This window comes from Prionailurus viverrinus, chromosome B3 (genome assembly GCF_022837055.1).
Source record: "Prionailurus viverrinus isolate Anna chromosome B3, UM_Priviv_1.0, whole genome shotgun sequence".
Classification (NCBI taxonomy): Eukaryota; Metazoa; Chordata; class Mammalia; order Carnivora; family Felidae; genus Prionailurus; species Prionailurus viverrinus.
Genome location: NC_062566.1, coordinates 141,282,418 through 141,301,301, shown reverse-complemented (window position 1 = coordinate 141,301,301; position 18,884 = coordinate 141,282,418). Strand labels below are relative to the sequence as shown.

Genomic DNA, 18,884 nt, shown 5'->3' with positions numbered 1-18,884 from the left:
ACCTACTTCAGCATTTACGTCCTCCGGCCTCACAACTGGCTCCAGCATACAAATTTCACTACCAGTTAGAGAGAGAAACGAGATGAATACAGAAAATAACCCTGACTAAACAGTCCACCTAGGACTGATACCAGCATTCTTCGCCTCTTTTGCTCCATCATAACGAATTTCCTCAGGACGGATATTTTGCAAATCGTCAAGACTGATCTGTTTTTTCTGCTCTCATTAGAGGGGACAGTGACCTGGCTTCTAGATGGCCTGAAAGTTAAGCAGAAGAATTAAAGCAGCGTGGTTATTTTTAGCTCTCTACAGGCATAAAAATACAGCCCTGAGCTGTGACCCACAGCAGAACATCACAGCACGCACCGTCCCCCCCGTAGCTGGGAGCGCGGCCCTGGTGCCTCCCGGAGCCGCTCCTCGCTGCATCACCGGAGCCGAGTCGGAGTGCATTTGGGACCAGAGCCTGTGGCTGCCGGCATCTTTTTCAAACAGACGGAGCTACGTTCAAAAGGCAGACCGTTATATAATTTGTGAAGATTAAACAGTAAGTTATTTTTGTCACTTCTTCTAGCTCACTTACAAGGTGAATTAATGAGCGTTCTCTCTAAACGAAGACATCACAACCTCATTCCTAACACAGAAATTGATTTATTTCAAATACAGTTTCAGTGGGTAAATAAGGAGGTTCATTCCTTCCAACAGGGGACGCATCCGGAAGAACAATACACGCCCAAGAAAAACATAGCTTCGTCACTAATTCAAGCAAATTCTTTGGCAACATCACCACATCGGATCCATCAACTTACCAGGTACGCTTTAAACCTTTTCTGCCCAAAACCTAAGTCAAAAGTGTGTGTGGAGGTAGAGCTTTCCTATACGTTAATGTTTTAAAGCCTCCTAAGAACTTTTAATAGCAAGTGCCAGTGTTATTTTCAGAAAATGTTCAGTCTGGAGATTATCTCTGACTTTGTATATTTCACTTCTGCTTAGCTACATAATGTGTTTTCAAAGCTTGGTTTTTGGTACTGACCTAGTTAGAAATTAAAAGACTTTAATCCACATTCTAATCTCGTTTTGACCTGCATATCTAACCAGTGGAAAATTCACGCAGTTTCTGGCAAATTTACTGAAAAGAAACAGATGTGCTGATCAGAACCACAACATTTTATACAAATAAACAAGTGAGAATATTCCCGTAGGCTGAGCATGCCACTTTTTGGCTGGATGAAATGGCCAAAATACGATGCCTACAAACCCGCACACTGTCCTGGCTCAGATGTAGTGACAAAGACCCTGCTTCGGGAATTAAAGTGGCATCTGAAGGAGCGAGAGAGACTAATACAAGAGATTGAAAATGAACAAAAAGTAAAAAAAACAGGAGTGGATTACAACTGGCTGAGAAACCACCAGAACCCCCACATGACCATCCCGGCTACTGAACAAAGACAACTTGAAGTCCTTTGCTCACAAGTTCAACCTTGTCAGACCGGAACTATTCTCAGCAGGTAAAAATACTATGTTCTCTTTTGTGATTATCTGCTGCTGTCAAGTCTAAGTTCTTCATATATCTAGACTGGAAATCGTATTCTATCGGGTACATACTTTAATCACGTGCATCAAAAACCCAAAACCAAAATCCCCAAGGATAGGCTGGACAAAAATATCTTACTGGAAATATTTTTAAGTCACAGAGAATGTCTTTACTAGAAGCGTAATTTTAAAGGGATGAGCAGATTATTCACAAGGTAACTACTATGCAATTACGTTATTTCAGCTATATTTCAGAGATAAATGAATATGCACAGAAGGGAGTTTCTGAATTGAATATTCACTACTGCTTTCCCTCTAGATTTCGAGAAGTTTTAGCAGAAAATGATGTACTGCCATGGGAAATAGTCTACATCTTCAAGCAAGTTCTGAAAGATTTCCTAAACAGTGCTGACAAAGGCAACCAGCAGGAGGGCCTGGAAGAGTCAAGGAACACAGACTGTCCTGTACCTTCTGTGATGCCAGGCTCAAGCTCCAAGAGTTCAGACAAAGACGAAATACCCACTATTTCCAGTTACGTGGACAAAACCACAAAGAACAGGTTCCCAGCATTCTCACACAGAATATGGAACCTCCCATATTATTACCCATCAAGTTAAGTTACTTATAACCAGAGGAGTTGCTATGACCACCTTTAGAAGCAGAACTCTTAATATTAAAAGAAAAAGTGATGTGATTTCATGTTTTGTTGCAAAGTCAGATGTTACGTAGCGTTTAACTCTGCATCCTAGGTTTTAAGTAGTGTTCCTTTTTTAACCACTCTACAAATGCAATGTTTTATTAAACAGTCTACTTTTAACTAAAATGGTTCCAAATATTTTGAAAAAAATGTTTGAAGTATTTTCTTATACCTCAAACATCTCTCACAGGAACATAGGCATTTTATTTAGTATGAAACTGGACAAATTCTGTGTGGAAATTAGACATTAACCTTGACTTTTATTCTGAAAGAAAGCTGTATAGAATAAAATAAATGACTGATGTGAATCTTACTTTTACAATAAAACACGGAGCGGCCTCCAGTCATAATCAGCGGGGAAGGGAGGATGGGCAGTCACAGAGAAGATAATGTGTAGTTTAAAGACTAAGTGATGCTTTACTCCAACACTCAGATTTGTTACTAATTACAATACTTTTTAATCGCAACTAACGTTAAGGAAAGGCGTGAAAAAGAAACAGGGACATCTGGGTAGCTCAGTCGGTTGAGCGTCCGACCTCGGCTCAGGCCATGATCTTGCAGTCTGTGAGTTCGAGCCCCCATCGGGCTCGCTGCTGTCAGTGCAGAGCCCACTTTGAATCCTCTGTCTCCCTCTCTCTGCTCCTGCCCTGCTTGTGTGCACATGCTCGCTCGCTCTCTCAAAAATAAATAAAACATTTTATAGATAAATAAATAAATAAATAAATAAATAAGGAAATAGAGCACTATATTATATCAATAAAGAGAAACAGACTGGGTTCATTTAAGATGGCAAATATTCAGGGTGCCTGGTGGCTCAGTCAGTTAAGCAGCTGACTCTTGATTTCGGCTCAGGTCATGATCTCTTGGTTTGTGAGTTCAAGCCTCACATCTCGCTCTACACGGACAGTGCAGAACCTGCTTGGGATTCTCTCTTCCTCTCTTTCTGCCCCTCCCCACTCACCCTTGCTCACTCTCTCTGCCTCCCTCCCTCCCTCTCAAAATAAATAAAATAAAATACCTAATATTTAATATGCAAAATTCAACATTTCATAATTTCATTCAAGGAGAAAACTCATCATTGGGGTTTTTTTATTAAGTGCTAGAATCTTTATCACTTTTTTTTTAATGTTTATTTATTTTTGAGAGACAGAGACAGAGCATGAGTGGGGGAGGAGCAGAGAGAGAGGGAGAGACAGAATCTGAAGCAAGCTCCAGGCTCTGAGCTGGCAGCACAGAGCGCGACGCGGGGCTCGAACCCATGAACCATGAGATCATGACCTGAGCTGAAGCTGGACGCTTAACCGACTAAGCCACCTAGGCTCCCCTAGAATTTTTATCACTCTTAAAAGTAAGTCCAAGGAACCCAATGTTTACAACTTTACACTTGGGATTTTATCGTTTTCTTCCATCTAAAAGGAAAACATATTCAGGACCAGAACTGAATACACACCCCAAACAAACCCTTCTGACCTGTTTTCTCCTGTACTCTCAGACAACATCCACAGCATCCTGAGCAGGCTTCAACTTGGTCTTTAATCCTAACCATGCAGTGAATGGTGTCAACCCGACCAAGGTTTAATAAGACAAGGTAAAGGGAAACACAGCTCTAAGTGGATCTGAAATAGACCCCTCTCGTTCCTGTTCCCTTGTGGTTCTGTGTTCACAAGCTAACTAGCAAGGGCTCTTCCAGCACTGAGAAATTTGAATGGAAACTATTTGTGGGAGAGCTGACTGTCCCCAGAAGTGCATAACTGCTTATTATCCAGTGAATACAGAAAACAGCACACAAAAGTTTTCATATTATCACCTTAATGGTGGGAACAAAATGTCTGTTTTAAACAGCTTGGAGTGGTCTATGATGCAGTCCCAGAAGTGGCAACCTCACCATGTAGATGAGGAAATGTACACCACAAAGAGACACAGAACACTCCATTCTTCCCCCCCCCCCCCCCAGGGCACCTTAATCAGCCACCACACAAAAGAAATGACCAAGCACATCCCTTTGGAGATGGCCACTCTCCCTGTCCAGACAGGAAGAAGAGGACGGTCTTCAGTCCCCGCTGTCAGAAGCTTCCTACGACTGAAAAAGCTACAGACACTTCGGTGACCCACTAGTCCAAGAGGAAAATGAACCCATGCTGCTCTAAGTTGCCCACGATGCAGTCAATTCCACAGCCAGACTTTAAAGAGAAATGGAGGGGCGCCTGGGTCACTCAGTTGGTTAAGCGTCCAACTTCAGCACAGGTCATGATCTCATCGTTCATGGGTTCGGGCCCCAAGGTGGGCTCTGTGCTGCCAGCTCAGAGCCTGGAGCCTGCTTCAGATTCTGTGTCTCCTTCTCCCTCAGCCCCTTCCCCGCTCACATTCCGTCTCTCTCTCTCTCTCTCTCTCTCAAAAATTAACATTAAAAAAAAAATCTTAAGGGGCACCTGGGTGGCTCACTCCGTTAAGCCTCTGACGCTTGGTTTCAGCTCAGATCATGATCTCACGGTTCAGGGGTTCAAGCCCCACATCGGGCTCTGCGCTCATGGTGCAGAGCCTACTTGGGATTCTCTTTCTCCCTCTCTCTCTGCTACTCCACTTGTACTGTCTCTGTCTCTCTCAAAATTAAATAAACTTAAAAAAAACTTTTAAATAGAAGTAAATAAACAGGAATGGAAAAAATACACTGCATTTTGGTAGACAGAATCTCTCTCTTTGTTTTGGCAATAGCGTAACAACCATGGTTCCTGTGAGAGCACTGGTGTATGTAATTTAAAACTACAGTTGTTTAGAGGCTCCTGGGTAGCTCAGTCAGTGAAACATCTGACTCTTGGTTACAGCTCAGGTGGAGCTCCACCTCAGGATCTGTGCTGACAGGGCGGACGGAGCCTGCTTGGGATTCTCTCTCTCCCTCTCTCTCTCTCAAAATAAACTTCAAAAAAAAAAAAAAACTACAGTTGTTGCTCGAAAATCTACAAATCAAATAGAAATTTTAACACAAATAACTTCCTAAATATTAACAGATCTCATTCCATACGTTGGCCTGTTTCTAAAACCGGCAAGAAAATGAGGGTCAAAAACATTAGGGGTGCAAATGGGGGAAAGACCTACCAGGAAGGCTTTAGGCATGTTGTATAAAGAGAAAGTATTGGCTCAGTGGCTAAAAGCTTTGGCTAGAAAATACTAAGGTGCGGGGGGGGGGGGGGGGGGGGGTGCCGGTGTGGCTCGGTCGGTTGGGTGTCCAACTTCAGCTCAGGTCATGATATGGTTTGTGAGTTCGAGCCCCACATTGGGCTCTGTGCTGACAGCTTGGTGCCTGGAGCCGGCTTCAGATTCTCTGTGTCCTTCTCTCTCTGCCCCTCCCCCACTTGTGTGTGCACTCTCTCCTTCCCTCTCTCTCTCTCAAAAATAAATAAATGTAAAAAAAATAGTGAGGTGCAATATACATTAATCCACATAAAAGTACTCTGTGTATCTGACACATCATAAGCTCTCAAAAGTTAGCAGATTTTTTTAAATGTTTGTTTTTGAGAGAAAGAGAGAGCACACTCACATGGGAGGGGCAGACAGAGGGAGGGACAGAGGATCTGAACTGGGCTCTGTGCTAACAGCGCAAGGCCCAATGTAGGGCTCAAATTCATGGGCCATGAGATCATGACCTGAGCCAAAGTCAGATTCTTAACCGACTGAGCCACCCAGGCGTCCCTCAGAACTGAGCATTATTTAACCAGCCCAATCCATTTAGTAGTGTTTAAGTCATTCTTTCACATGCCAGGTGCTGTGTGCAAAGCACTGTATACATACACTCATTTAATCCTTTCCTTGAAAGTAGTATCACTCCCACTCCACACATGAACAAACAGCCTCAGACAAGTTCAATGGCTGTCCAACGTCAGTGAACAACAAGGCAGGGACTGGCATCTGTCGGGTCCCTGCACTGTGTCCAGCCCCAACTTAACCTCTGAGCTCCAAATGCATACAGTCAGTTGTTTACCTGACACCTCCTCTTGGATGCCCACAGGTAACCAAGGTCACAGAGATTTGTTTTCTAAAAGGATAAATACAAATCAAGAAAAGGAACAAAGGAATCAAAGCAACACAGGTACACACAAAAAAGCACAGCCCTTTAGACACTTCAGCTCAGTAAACAACAATGCCACCAAGCCATCCAATTCTTAGAGAATCCCAGAGCCAGAAATCTCAGAATCGTTCTCGATGGTGGAGGGACCAAAAACACATCACAAAGAAGACTTGGGGCACATGGTAAGTGCTTTAGAGGAGAAAACAATGTTGAGAGAGACTACAGAGGTGGAGACAGGAGGTGTGGGAGGATTTGTGCAGCTGTGGAGGCCACAGGAGGCCCGTACAAGGAGCAGACATCGGGACAGAGCCCGGAATGGTGAAGGCGGTCCCAGGAAGAAACAAAGCAGAGGGAGACGGAAAAGGGCAGGCACTCCGGGAAGAAGAGTAGAGACAGAAGCCCCAAGGTGGAAGTGAGTTTGGGGTCTTCAAGACACAGAAAAAATAAATGCCAATGTGGCCAGAGGGCAGCAGCAGATTAGGCAGATGTCAGCTGGAGGAAAGCTCGGTTAGTCATAACAGAGTCTACATTTTATTCTAATGACAATCTAGCCACAGATAGTTGCACACGTACTCAAAAAACCTTAGATGTGAGTGTTGACTCAAGAATTTGCTCATTTACCAAACATTAACTGATCATCCACTTCGTGCCAGGCATTCTTCTAGGTGCTAGAATATTCGGGGGGCAAGGATGGGAAGTGAGGAGAATAAAAATAGAAGGCTTTTGCAATAATGCAGGAAAGAGAGGATGGTTCATCTAGGCCAGGTTGGTGAAAGCACAAACGGGGAAGTGCACTCTTATTCTGGAAAAATCTGCCAGGATATTCTAATTTTCATCGGATTATACAGACACACACACACACACACACACACACACACACACACACACACCCCTTAGGGAAATCAGCTGTGGTCAGAGGCGTATGACAGATTTCGCAATTCAGTCAAAGCAGGAGCAGATAAGGAAGCCATACTCATTTCTAGCATATCATAAGACCTCAAGAATTGGGACCTAACCAAGGCAGTCCATTCATGCAGATACCTGGGCCCCTACTATGTGCCAGGCACTACACCAGGAGGTGGAGATTCAGTGATAAAACGTTCCCCCAAAAAGTTCTCATGTGGAGAAAACAACAGAAAGCAATTCCATACAAGTACTAAGAGATGTGGACGCAGGGCACCAGGCAAGTGGTTATTCACAAAGGGGAGGTGGCCACCCGCCTGGTTTTCCCGAGCCTTCCACGCGTTCCTTCTCACTCTTCTTTATTCCATCTCGTCAACTTCTCGACATTCAAGGGGTCCAGGCTTGGGTCCTTGGACCTCTTCTCTCTGCACTCACCCACTAGGATCCACCACCCATAGTCTGGGTGAGCTCATTGGTCTCCAAGCCTTAAACTGAACCCCCAAACATCTAGTTCCAGCCAGGCTTCCTTCCTCAGTTCCAGACTGCCTGTGTTTACTGTCATCTAACAGTCATGTCAAGTTAACACGTCCAAATCAAAAGTCTCCCCATACACCAGCTCCTCCCGTGGTCCTGCCTTTCTCCGTCGATGGCAACACATTCCAGCTGCTCGGCCAAGAACCTTGGTGTCCCCGTTATTGCTTCCCCACTCATGTTCTGTATCTGATCCAGCTACAAAGTCCTCGCTTGTGTCTTAGGAATACATCCAAACTGCATACTGCTTACCGCCTCCAATGCCACAGTCCTGGTCTAACCCACCATCCTCTCTTCTTAGATGATGTATTAGCGGGCATTCTCCAGAGAAACTAAACCAACAGATGTGTATAGAGAAAGAGAGATTTACTTCTAGGAATTAGCTCATGAGATTGTAGAGACACAAGTCCAAAATGTGCAGGCTGGGCCAGCAGACTGGAAACCTGAGAAGGAGTTGCAGCCCGAGTCTGAAGGGACTTGGCAGAATTCCTTCTTGTTTTAGGAGGTAAATCTTCGTTCTAGCCAGGTCTTCAAATGATTTGATGAGGCCCACCCACAATTTGGAAGGTAATCTGCCTTACTCAAAATCTATCAATTTAAATGTTCGTTTCATCCAAAAAGCACCTCCATAGAAACATCCAGAATCATGTTGGGCCAGGGGCACCGGGTGACTCAGCTGGTTAAGCGTCCAACTTTGGCTGAGGTCACGATCTCGAGGTTCATGGGTCTGAGCCCCGCATTGGGCTCTGTGCTGACAGCTCAGAGCCTGGAGCCTGCTTCGGATTCTGTGTCTCCCTCTCTGTCTGCCCCTCCCCCTCTCACACACTGTCTCTCTCTCAAAGATAAATACACATTTTAAAAAAATTTTTTTCAACGTTTATTTTTGGGCCAGAGAGAGACAGAGCATGAACGGGGGAGGGGCAGAGAGAGAGGGAGACACAGAATCGGAAACAGGCTCCAGGCTCCAAGCCATCAGCCCAGAGCCTGACGCGGGGCTCGAACTCCCGGACCGCGAGATCGTGACCTGGCTGAAGTCGGACGCTTAACCGACTGTGCCACCCAGGCGCCCCTACACATTTTTTAAAAAAAGCTTTTTTTTTTTAAATCATGTTGGGCCAAATATCAGCACAACTGTCCAGCCAAGCTGACATCTAAAGCGATGTCACAGATGATATTAATGGACTCTTCCCTGATCCCCCGTTACTGCCCTGGGCCCACTGCAGTCCATTCCACACAGCAGTGATCATGTTAAAGCCAGAAGTCACATCACCCCACAGCTCTGGTCAAAACCCCAGAGTGCCTTCCAATGGCCCCCCAGTAGCCTCAGATGAAGCAGCAGAGTCCTTCGTGGTTTCAGAAATAATCGTGGACCCAGCTCCGTGCCCCCATAGCTCCCCTATTCTCTCTCTCTCGCTCTCTCTCTCTCTCTCAGCCACTCCCCTCCGGGGCATTGAATTACATAGAGAACACTGTAATTCATGGGAAAGTGGCCTAACAAACTAAATCTGTAAACGGACAAAAAGGTCTTTAAAAAGCACGGCTTTTGTGGTCAACAGAAAACCGCAACTCCCGGAGGATAACACGTACACACACTAACGTGTGCAAAGCCTACATACCGAAAAGCAACAAGCGAGAAGTGCAAAGTAACATATGCTGGAGTCAGACAGCCATCCTACCACATAATAAATAGGCGGACGGGGATCGGTTTCTCAACTCAGCTGATCCTCAGCTATAAAATGGGACCTCCCTTGTCTGTCGGAAGGACAGACTGCTGTGCTTCCCGTCACCTGACGCGGTGCTCAACACAGTGGGCACTCAACTTACCTGAGAGATACCGAGAAGGGAAAACTGAATTAGGTAAAAGGAATCACCAGATAGGTGATTTGAAATGGGGAGTTTCTATGGGAAAGCTTTCTCTGGGACAACATACATTTGGAGGTGCCAAAGAGTCTCGTGTTTTCTACTTCTCTTCTTTATTCTTAATGCCGGTAGTCATTACTCACATGACTCATGAAGCTGGTTTAACAACGCTCTCGTGGACTGGACTCCAGAGACTCAACGCAAACTGATCGTACCCTGATCGTCCCTCCCAAATACAGTTTCACTGTGGGCTATCCTATACTTCAAAACCTGTCTTCCTCCATGTCAGATGTTTTCTCACCAACATCAAAACCTCATTCAAACTCTCCTTTCTGGAAAGACCTCAGGTCAGCAAGTATCTGAGCATCAGCTGTGCGCCTGCCATGGGGCAGAGGGTGCCTTTATGGTCAGCTCACCCTACATCAACCCCAGGTCTACCACTGTATCAGTTTCCTGTTGCTGCCATACCAAATTATCAATAATCCAGCAGTTCAAAACAACACAAATTGATTATTTCATAGTTTCTGTTAATCAGTAGTGCAGGTGGACACAAGTAGGTCCTCTGCTTAGAGTCCCGTAAGGCCAAAATCAAGGTGTTGGCAGGACTGCGTTCACTACCAAAGGCTCATTCAGGGTCGTTGGCCAAATTCAGTTCCTTGAAGTTGTAGGACAGAGGTCCCTGTTTCCCTGCTGGCCATCAGCCGGGATCCCACCTTTGCTCCTAGCTGTCCACATTCTTCTCCTGCTTCCTTTGTGGTCGGTCCTGTCTAACACCAACTGGTCCAGTCCGTCTCGTGTTTCAAATCCCTGCTTTTAAGGGCTCGTGTCATTAGACAATCCAGGTAATCTCCCTATTTTAGAATCTATAACCTTAGTTACATCCGCAAAATCCCTCTTTCCTGTAACAGAACACAGTCACAGGGTCCCGTGGTTATCTTTGGAGGGGGGTAGAGGCTCTTTCTACCTACCGTGACTATTTATTTCAGGAAGTTATTGGGCAAGGCACTTTACCACCCAAGTCTGTTTCCTCAACTACAAAATTAAGTTACTGCCATCAATCTCAGGGGGTTATTTCAAGGACTAAATAACGTAGCTGTATTTGAGTGCCCACTACACAGCAGAGCCTCCGCCTTAGATATGCACGTGGTAAGGGCCCAGGAAGGGCCTTTCAGAGAAGTACTGCTCAGACTCAAAGCACTACACAAACAAATCTCAATGTTATTTGCCTATTTCTAGCTACGTACAGAAGTTGAAACGTTTATGGCGATTTTACAAAGTAATTTTACTTGATAATTATAATTAATATTTTAAGTGGGGCTTGTATTTTCTTTTTTCCCTCCCATTACTCTGAAATTTCATTTTTATTGATTTTTCAAAGTCTTAATCCACCAAAGACTGGAAATTGTAACAACTGGTCCTCAGTAGTTAGAACATTTAAATCTACACTTTTAGTTTCTGAAAAGGGCAATAATAATTTACTTGCACTACCACAATAAGTTATTTAGAAGCAACACAGCTCTGCCCGTTACAAGCAGAGGAGGCTTAAGGAGAGAGGGTAGCCTACAGGATTACTCACTAGAGCAATTCAAGGGGAAAAAGTACAAAAGCAGCAACAAAAAAGCCACTCTAAAGCTGCACAAGGGTCTCTTTGTCCCCTCCCCGCCTCCAAGAACAGGTTTACTAAAGATCCCAAGTAGTCCTTGACTCTGCAAAGGCTTGAAGCTTGTCTACAGAGGCTTGACGCAATCCCATGAAAACCTGACGGGGCCAACCAACAAGAGAAACTTTCTCAAAAACTAAAAAACTGGGGCGCCTGGGTGGCTCAGTCGGCTAAGCGTCCGACTTCAGCTCAGGTCATGATCTCACCGTTCAGGAGTTGGAGCCCCGCGTCGGGCTCTGTGCTGACAGCTCAGAGCCTGGAGCCTGCTTCGGATTCTGTGTCTCCCTCTCTCTCTGCCCCTCCTCAGCTCGTGCCCTGTCTCTCTCTCAAAAATAAATAAACATCACAAATAAAAATAAAAAACTAAAAAACAAAAACCACCCTCTCAACTGAAAAAGGTGTTGAATATGGGGGGGGGGGGGGTCCGAGCACTGACACAGACACTCCAAGATGGGAGTACTTCCATAGTGGCCCGCTTTAGAGAGGGAACAGGTGTTTCGGTACACCAGGCTGGGTCTTCTAAAACCAGATGCCCTCCTCTTGCCTTTTTATTTCCACCAAAATCATGTGAACAGATGAACCAAGAGCAGTTGCTTAAGTTAAAAAAAAAAAAACAGTGGGAGAAGGAGCGTTCATAAAACCGAACGAAGATCCAGCTTTCCAGCTCCTTGGTATTCACCCAAATGGACTGAAAACGTTTGACCCACAAAAACCTGCCAGAAATGGTTACCACAGCTTTACTCATCACTGCAAAACTTGAAAGCCACCAGCATCCTTCAGGAGGGAAATGCACAGACTGTGGTACATCCAGACAATGGAATATCATTAAACATGTGTTAAAAAAAAAAAAAAAGGGGGGGGCACCTGGGTGGCTCAGTCGGTTAAGTGGCCGACTTCGGCTCAGGTCATGATCTCGCGGTGCGTGAGTTCGAGGCCCGCGTCGGGCTCTGTGCTGACAGCTCAGAGCCTGGAGCCTGTTTCAGATTCTGTGTCTCCCTCTCTCTGAGCCTCCCCTGTTCATGCTCTGTCTCTCCCTGTCTCAAAAATAAAGAAAAAAGAAAAAAGAAAAAGAAAAAAGCTACCAATCCATGAAAAAACATGGAGAAAACTTAAACACATATTACAAAATCAAAGTAGCAGATGTGAAAAGGCTAAACAGGCCTGATTCTAACTATAAGACACTCTGGAAAACGCAACACTACGGATAGTGAAAGGATCAGTGGTTGCCAGGGCTGGGGGGGGAGTGGGAGGGGTAAAGAGGCAGAGCACAAAAGGCAGTGGAACTATTCTGTATGGTGGTGGATACAGGTTCATACACCTGTCCACAACCACAGACCACAACACTAAGATTGAACCCTCATCGTCACTACGGACTCTGGTTAACGATAACGTATCCACATCGGCTCGTCACTTGTACAATGACACACACAAAAAAAGACATTAACAACAGGGAAACGTTGGCGGGGGTGAAGAAGGTACTTGGGATTATGCTCAACCTTTCTGTAAATGTAAACTGCTCTCAAAAATAGCTTATTAATTAAAAAAAAAAAAAAAGTTAAAAAGTGAACCTAATTCTGGAGTGGCTCAACTTCCAGGAGAGTTAACCAGGCCTAGGTCACGGGGTGGTCCAGCCGGGGGCCAGGGACGTAGTCATGGAGAGTCTGGGGAGGAGCAAGGGCTCGGGCCTCACACCAACCCCCAGACGCTCCCCCACTGCCGGCCTCGCTCCTATCCCTGGCCGGGCCTGGGCTTCGCACCCACCCTCGGCCTCCTACCTCCCGGACGCTGCCGGCTGGGCCCCAGTCTGGGCTCCGGCTGCTGGGCCGAAGCGGGGGGGGCGCGTCCCTGCGCCGCGCCTCGTCCCTGGCCGCCTCGGCCGGGAAGGCGGGCGGTGAGCCCAGCAGTTCCACATCCGTCACGGTCTTGCCGATGGTGAACCAGTCGTTGATCTGGTCGACGGTGAGCTTGCGCAGCATGCTCCCGGCACGGCGACGACGCCACCTCAACTGCCCAGCGGAGCGGCGGGAACAGACGACGCCAAGAACGCGAAGGCGCGTCGGAGCACGGAGAGAACGCGGCCCCGCCCCGCCCGGGCCCTCCAATCAGGATGTGCCAGCGCTCGCACGGCGGAACCTCGTGCCGCCGGCCCCGCCCCTCGGCGCCTCGCTAGGCCTGTTGGGAGCACTGGCAGCCCGGCGCCTGCGCTGTCGGCCGCGTCGCTGTTCCTGACGTTGGGGAACGCCTGAGCCACTGCGGCGGTCCCCGAGTCGGCGAGGTGAGTCCCTCGAAGCTGCTCTGCGTTTTAGGGGCCTGGGCCGGGGCATCAGCGGATCCAGGAGGTGCAAGAATTTGGTCTTGACTTGCTCTCCACAGTTCCCTCTGCGGTTACGTCCGCGGCTTGGCGCTCCAGGCCGAGAAGGGCCAGACATTGATGGAGCACCTGCTGTGTGCCAGGCTCGGCGCAGAGCTGCCGGGGTACCACGCTGGGAGACCTCAAGGTGGGAGATGGAAGGCAAACAGGAGGAGGGGGTTGAGTGTATATTGTCCAGGTAAACAGCTGGCTGCTGAACTGGGACACCTTGCACCTTACCTGGGGAACAGAAGTAAGGTCAGGAAAGATTTCTGGGAGAAAGTGACCCCAAAGTGAACATCTGCAGGGTAACCAGGAGCGAGGCAGGTGAAGGACGACTGCAGGGGGAGGACTCACAGGGAACGTACTCCATGGGCGGAGGCCTGAAGGCACATGCCACTAAGGCCTGAACTGCAGGCCTGGAAGAAGTTCTCTTGGGCCACAACATGACTAAATTCCTCTCCTTCTTTCCTAAACCTGCATCTGGGGTACGGTGTCTTGCACACGGCTAGATGGAAAGAGGTGGCCAGAGGTACAGATTTGGTGGTCATCAGCAAATGAACGGTGGTTAAGACCCTGAGAGCAGCTGAAATGGCCCAGGCCGAGCACTAGAAGAATGAAGGTGGAGGACAAAACCCTAGGAAACAGCCTGAAAGATGAGGCAGAGGTGGGGGGATCCAGCAAAGATCTACAAAGGCAGGGAGATGACACGGAGAACAAGACAAGTGGCATGATTGCCTGCCGGCCATCATTCCATTCTTTTCTCCGGAAAGACACGTGTGAATGAGTAGGTGGAGCGTAGTGCTGACCAACGTTGTGAAGTCGAGTTAAGGACTGGAAAATGCTCAAAGAGTGGCGAATAGAGGTCAGCTTGAGAGCAGTGCAGACAGCGGTCAGACTGGTTGGGGGTTGAGCTCTCCACGTTTCAGGAACAATGAGCCCAGCAAGGTACTGAGCCAGGGGTCCTAAGTCCAAATCCTGATGACACCACTAGTTTATATTTGTGAGCTCTGGGCTTCCCGTTCTAACGTTTCCAAACACAGCAGCCTGCAAAAGGTGCCCCTCGCCCACGCACTTTTTGGCCATGGGAAAGAACCTGTTTTTCAATAAATAAGAATGTAATCACAAAGTCATTGAGACTTTTCAGACGTTACTCAGCGTTGACTAAAAAACACTGTAACTTCAGAGTTTATGTGAAGGCTAAAACGTGTTCTAAATCTCCCCAAATGCATCGAAACCACTTGGAACAACTGAAACTCACATTTGTGTTTCCTAGTACGTTACGGTTCCCACACTCTGTCATCCCTTGTCTGTGACACAGTGGATGTTGCTTGGATGTTTCAAGTGGAAGTTGCTCTTTTTTTTTTTTTTTTTTTTTTGGAAGAGTGGGCTTGTTCTGTTTTTATCTGACTATAGTCAACGGGCAATGGCGGAGGCGTAGGTGTAGAACACAGCAGTTCAACACTCTATACATTATGCTGTGCTCACCGCTGCTGCAGCTACCATCCGTCACCATGAGGCGCTATTACGGTATCATTGACTCGGTTCCCTATGCGGCGCCTCCCATTCCCATGACTTATTGGATAGCTGGAAACTTGTATCTCCCGCTCCCCTTTACCCTTTTTGCCCAATCCCCCCTTCCCTCTAGCAGCCATCAGTTTGTTCTCTGCATTTATAAGTCAGATGCTGCTTTTTGTTGGTTCCTTCATTTTTTTTTTTTTTTTAGATTCTACATATAAGTGAAATCATGTATTTGTTTTTCTCAGTCTGACTTCTTTCCCTGAGCATAATACACTTTAGGTCCAGCCACGTTGTTGGAAATGGCACAGTCTCATCCTTTTTAGGGCTGATATTCCGTTGTGTGTATCTTCCTTTTCCTTTTGGCTATCAATGGACACTTGGTTTGCTTCCATACCTTGGCTGTTGTAAAAATGCCGCAATAAACGTAGGGGTGCAGATATCTTTTTGAGTTTGTGGTTTTGGGTTTGGGGGCATCATTACCCAATATTGGAATTATTGGATCATACGGTATGTCTATCTTTAATATTTTGAGGAACCTCCATACTGCTTCCCACAGTGGCCGCACCAATTTACCTTCCCACCAACAGTGATCAAGCATTCCTTTTTCTCCAAGCGTTTCCGTCACCAATACTTGCTGTTTCTTGTCTTTTTTATTTTAGCCACTTCTAACGGGTGTAAGGTGATTGGAAGTCCTTTTCTATGTTCTTTGGACCTGTTGGGTTGCTATCTCTTTCAGTCCTCTTGAGTTTTGAGGGATTTTTTTTAAGTTTATTTACTTATTTTAAAAGAGACAGAGACAGTGTGAGGAGGGGGGGCAGAGAGAGAGGATCCCAAGCAGGCTCCATACCATCAGCACACAGCCCGATGTGGGACTCAAACTCATGAGACCGCGAGATCACAACCTGAGCCGAAACCGAGAGTCCGACACTTAACTGACAGAGCCACCCAGGCGCCCCTTGAGTTTTGAGTTTTTAACTACAGTTTAAGGATGCTTCTAACTGCTGTCTTGATGCTTCTTCAGTTTTGAAACTTGTTCTCATTTAATTGCCATTTTCCTGACTACTGGTTTAACACTGTGTCATCACAGACCGAATCGCTTTGACCCCTTCATTTGATCAGTAGTTCTTGGTGCTTCATCCTCAGTTAGCCCAGCTCATCTTGCCTTCCTGTCCAGAGTTGAAAGAGACAGTTTGACAGTTCTCAATCGGCTTATAGACATTTAGACCTGGACGCATAGGAAGTCCCCTGGGCGTTGGCGGAGGTCATATGTGCATTCCCGCAGCAGCCTGAGCTGCGGAGCCAAAGGGAAAACACGCAGGCGAGACGATAACAAATGATTCATGCCATTCAGCAGCACTCTTGACAAAGCGGGAGAAGCTGTGCCCAAAGTACCTGCACGTCTTCTCTGACCTTCTCAGCTACAAAATGCAGCAATTCTGCACTTTGCATAAATCTGCTGAGGTGGCTCTACCTTTAAACATTTTGTTTCCTTTGAAGATGTGTTTTTCATAGGGTGTTTTGGATTGGCAACAAAAGACCTGAAAATTCTGTTGATCTCAAGTGGAGTTTGAAGTTCAAAAGCTTTGTGGTCTTGAAATAGATTATGATGATACTCATGAGTTTTCCCTAAATGCTTGTTTCCTACCTTTTTATAGTCTAAATCATTCTTTTTCTAGGACAGTGGTTCTCAAACCTGGTCCTTCTCTGAGGACCCCTTTCTACTCTTAAAAATGAAAGAAGACCCTAGAGGACTTTCATTTTTGTGGGTTACATCTGCTTTATTAGGGATTACAACTGAGACATTTTGTTTATCCATTTTTAAGTGACCATAACCTATTTGATGTTAAAGAGAATATTTTTATAAAAAGTCACTCTGTGAGAATGACACTTACACATTTTTGTAGATCTCTTAATGTCTGCCTTAATGGAACATAGCTGGATTCTGGTATCTGTTCTGTATTCATTCTGTTGTGACATCACAAGTCAGCCTCTGGAAAACTCCACTGAATACTTGTGAGATAATTCTAGTGAAAAAGACAAATAACATCTTACCATTGTTACAAAAATAGTTTCGACACCCAGAGGTCCTTGGAAACCCCCAAAGCACCCTTTGAGAACCACTACCCTAAAATAGCAAGATTTCCAAGTTGTGAATGCAGCTTTCACTTGATCCTAAGCATTTTTTCCCTTCAAAGCAGGACCTCGCTCACTGCTCTTCCTTCCATGGTCCTCGTCCCTCCAGCTGAGCTCACTTCCCTTCTGCCTGAGTAATGAACGTTGGTTGTTTGGTTTTTATTCTTTTTTGTAAGGACTGTAGATCTGGTGACCGATCATTCCTTCAGCCTTAGGTTATCCAAAATGTCTTTATTTCACCTTCTTTACTGAAGCCTAAATTCTATATGCGTAGAATTCTGGATAGGCAATTAAGATCTTCTCATCTTTACTTTTCCATGGTTTTATTTTCTGTGGTATTTATTTTTATATGGTTTTATTTTATTTACTTTCTGTTTATTTCACAGTGTTGGTCTATTTTCATTTATCAGCCTGCTGGGTTTCTGTGAGGCTTTCTGATTCTTTGGTGTGATTTTTTTCCCCATCACTTTTGGAAAATTACCTCTTCTAGCTTTTCTGCCCCATCTCACTCTCCTTTCCTCTGAGATGACATATGAGGGGCTTTTCTGCTGTACCCTATCTCTCATCTTCTCTTTGGTCTCCCTGTGCTTCTGAATGGTATCTTCTAATGCAGCTTTCAGTTCAGTATTCTTCAACTGTCTAATCTGCTAAACCTACCCAATTTCTATCTGGCTTTTTTTCAGACTGTCCAGGTGGGTTTTTGTTTCTTTTTTAGAAATTTCCAGCTTTCTGCTGAAAAAACTTGTTTGTTTCCATTTTTTATGCATTGCCTGGTTTATTTAACCAAGTAATACCCCTTTTGTTGATGAGCTATTGAAAGCTGCAGTAGCTTGCTTTTAGTATTGTTGTTGCACTTGAGTAGAGACAGACCTTTTGTCTACAAGCTATATGAAGAGTGCGACTGCAAAACACGAGCAAAAGGCACTTCCTCCCACGACCTTACCGTAGCCGCACAGATCGAATCCCCAGGGACAGTCCATCATTGCGATAGCTCAGATTTTTGTTCCTTTTTCTTTGCACACCAGCTCTATTCTTCAGTAAAATTGTAAAAGGCTGCCATTATGGACGTTAGGTATCCCAGCATAACCATCTGGAGTGTGTCCAGTTTGTTCTTCGTAGGACCAATTTTTATTTGCAGCTTGAGTTTTTATATGAAGTTGCATTATTGTGGACTTGGCTGTCTTGTGATGAATTTTTTTCATAGGTGTTCTGTGTCATACTATCGTTAAAATGAACTGTCGCTATTGTGAGACGGGTTTTAACTGACCTGTTAAAGGTTTCTTTAGAATGGCACTACTTTAGAGACATTCTAGTATTTGCTTCTATTGTTTGGGCCTTGTGGATAATGTACAGATTTAAAAACAAATCTTGTTGCTGATTTGTCTGTTTCTTTCCCTGCACTTTGTTACATCTGGGATACAGTCTAACTCATCTGATTTAATATGCATTCTTTTAAAAATGCCATAACTATTAAACACCTTGTTTACAGACAGATGAAAATAAATTTATTCCAACCAAAAAAAAAAAAAAAAAAACAAGCAGAGTTTTTTTCAAAGCCTGTGTCTTTGAAGTCCAGTGTCTGTTGACTAAAATTGCCATGCACAAGATAGCTGCATAAAAGTATGCAGAGCAAAAC

The 18,884-nt window shown here is 45.5% G+C and overlaps 2 protein-coding genes across 2 annotated transcripts in view; one reads left to right on the top strand and one right to left on the bottom strand.

Annotated features, from left to right (window-relative positions):
* TDRD9 (tudor domain containing 9) overlaps positions 1-13,274 on the bottom strand; it is a 118,166-nt gene extending 104,892 nt beyond the window's left edge. The window contains 2 exon segments of the mRNA XM_047864475.1: positions 13,020-13,081; positions 13,083-13,274. Coding sequence (XP_047720431.1) covers positions 13,020-13,081; positions 13,083-13,220 — 200 coding nt within the window. The 5' untranslated portion in view covers positions 13,221-13,274.
* Positions 804-2,147, top strand: RD3L (RD3 like). The gene is made up of 3 exons (XM_047864477.1): positions 804-809; positions 1,200-1,505; positions 1,850-2,147. The coding sequence occupies exons 2-3, from the start codon at positions 1,207-1,209 to the stop codon at positions 2,145-2,147; spliced, it is 597 nt and encodes a 198-aa protein (XP_047720433.1). The 5' UTR covers positions 804-809; positions 1,200-1,206.
* Positions 13,275-18,884: the final 5,610 nt, after the last annotated feature.

Coding starts and splice junctions, on each gene's coding strand:
- RD3L (XM_047864477.1), top strand. CDS start 1,207: ATGCCACTTTTTGGCTGGATGAAATGGCCAAAATACGATGCCTACAAA. Junction 1,506..1,849: donor ACCGGAACTATTCTCAGCAG/GTAAAAATACTA, acceptor CTTTCCCTCTAG/ATTTCGAGAAGTTTTAGCAG.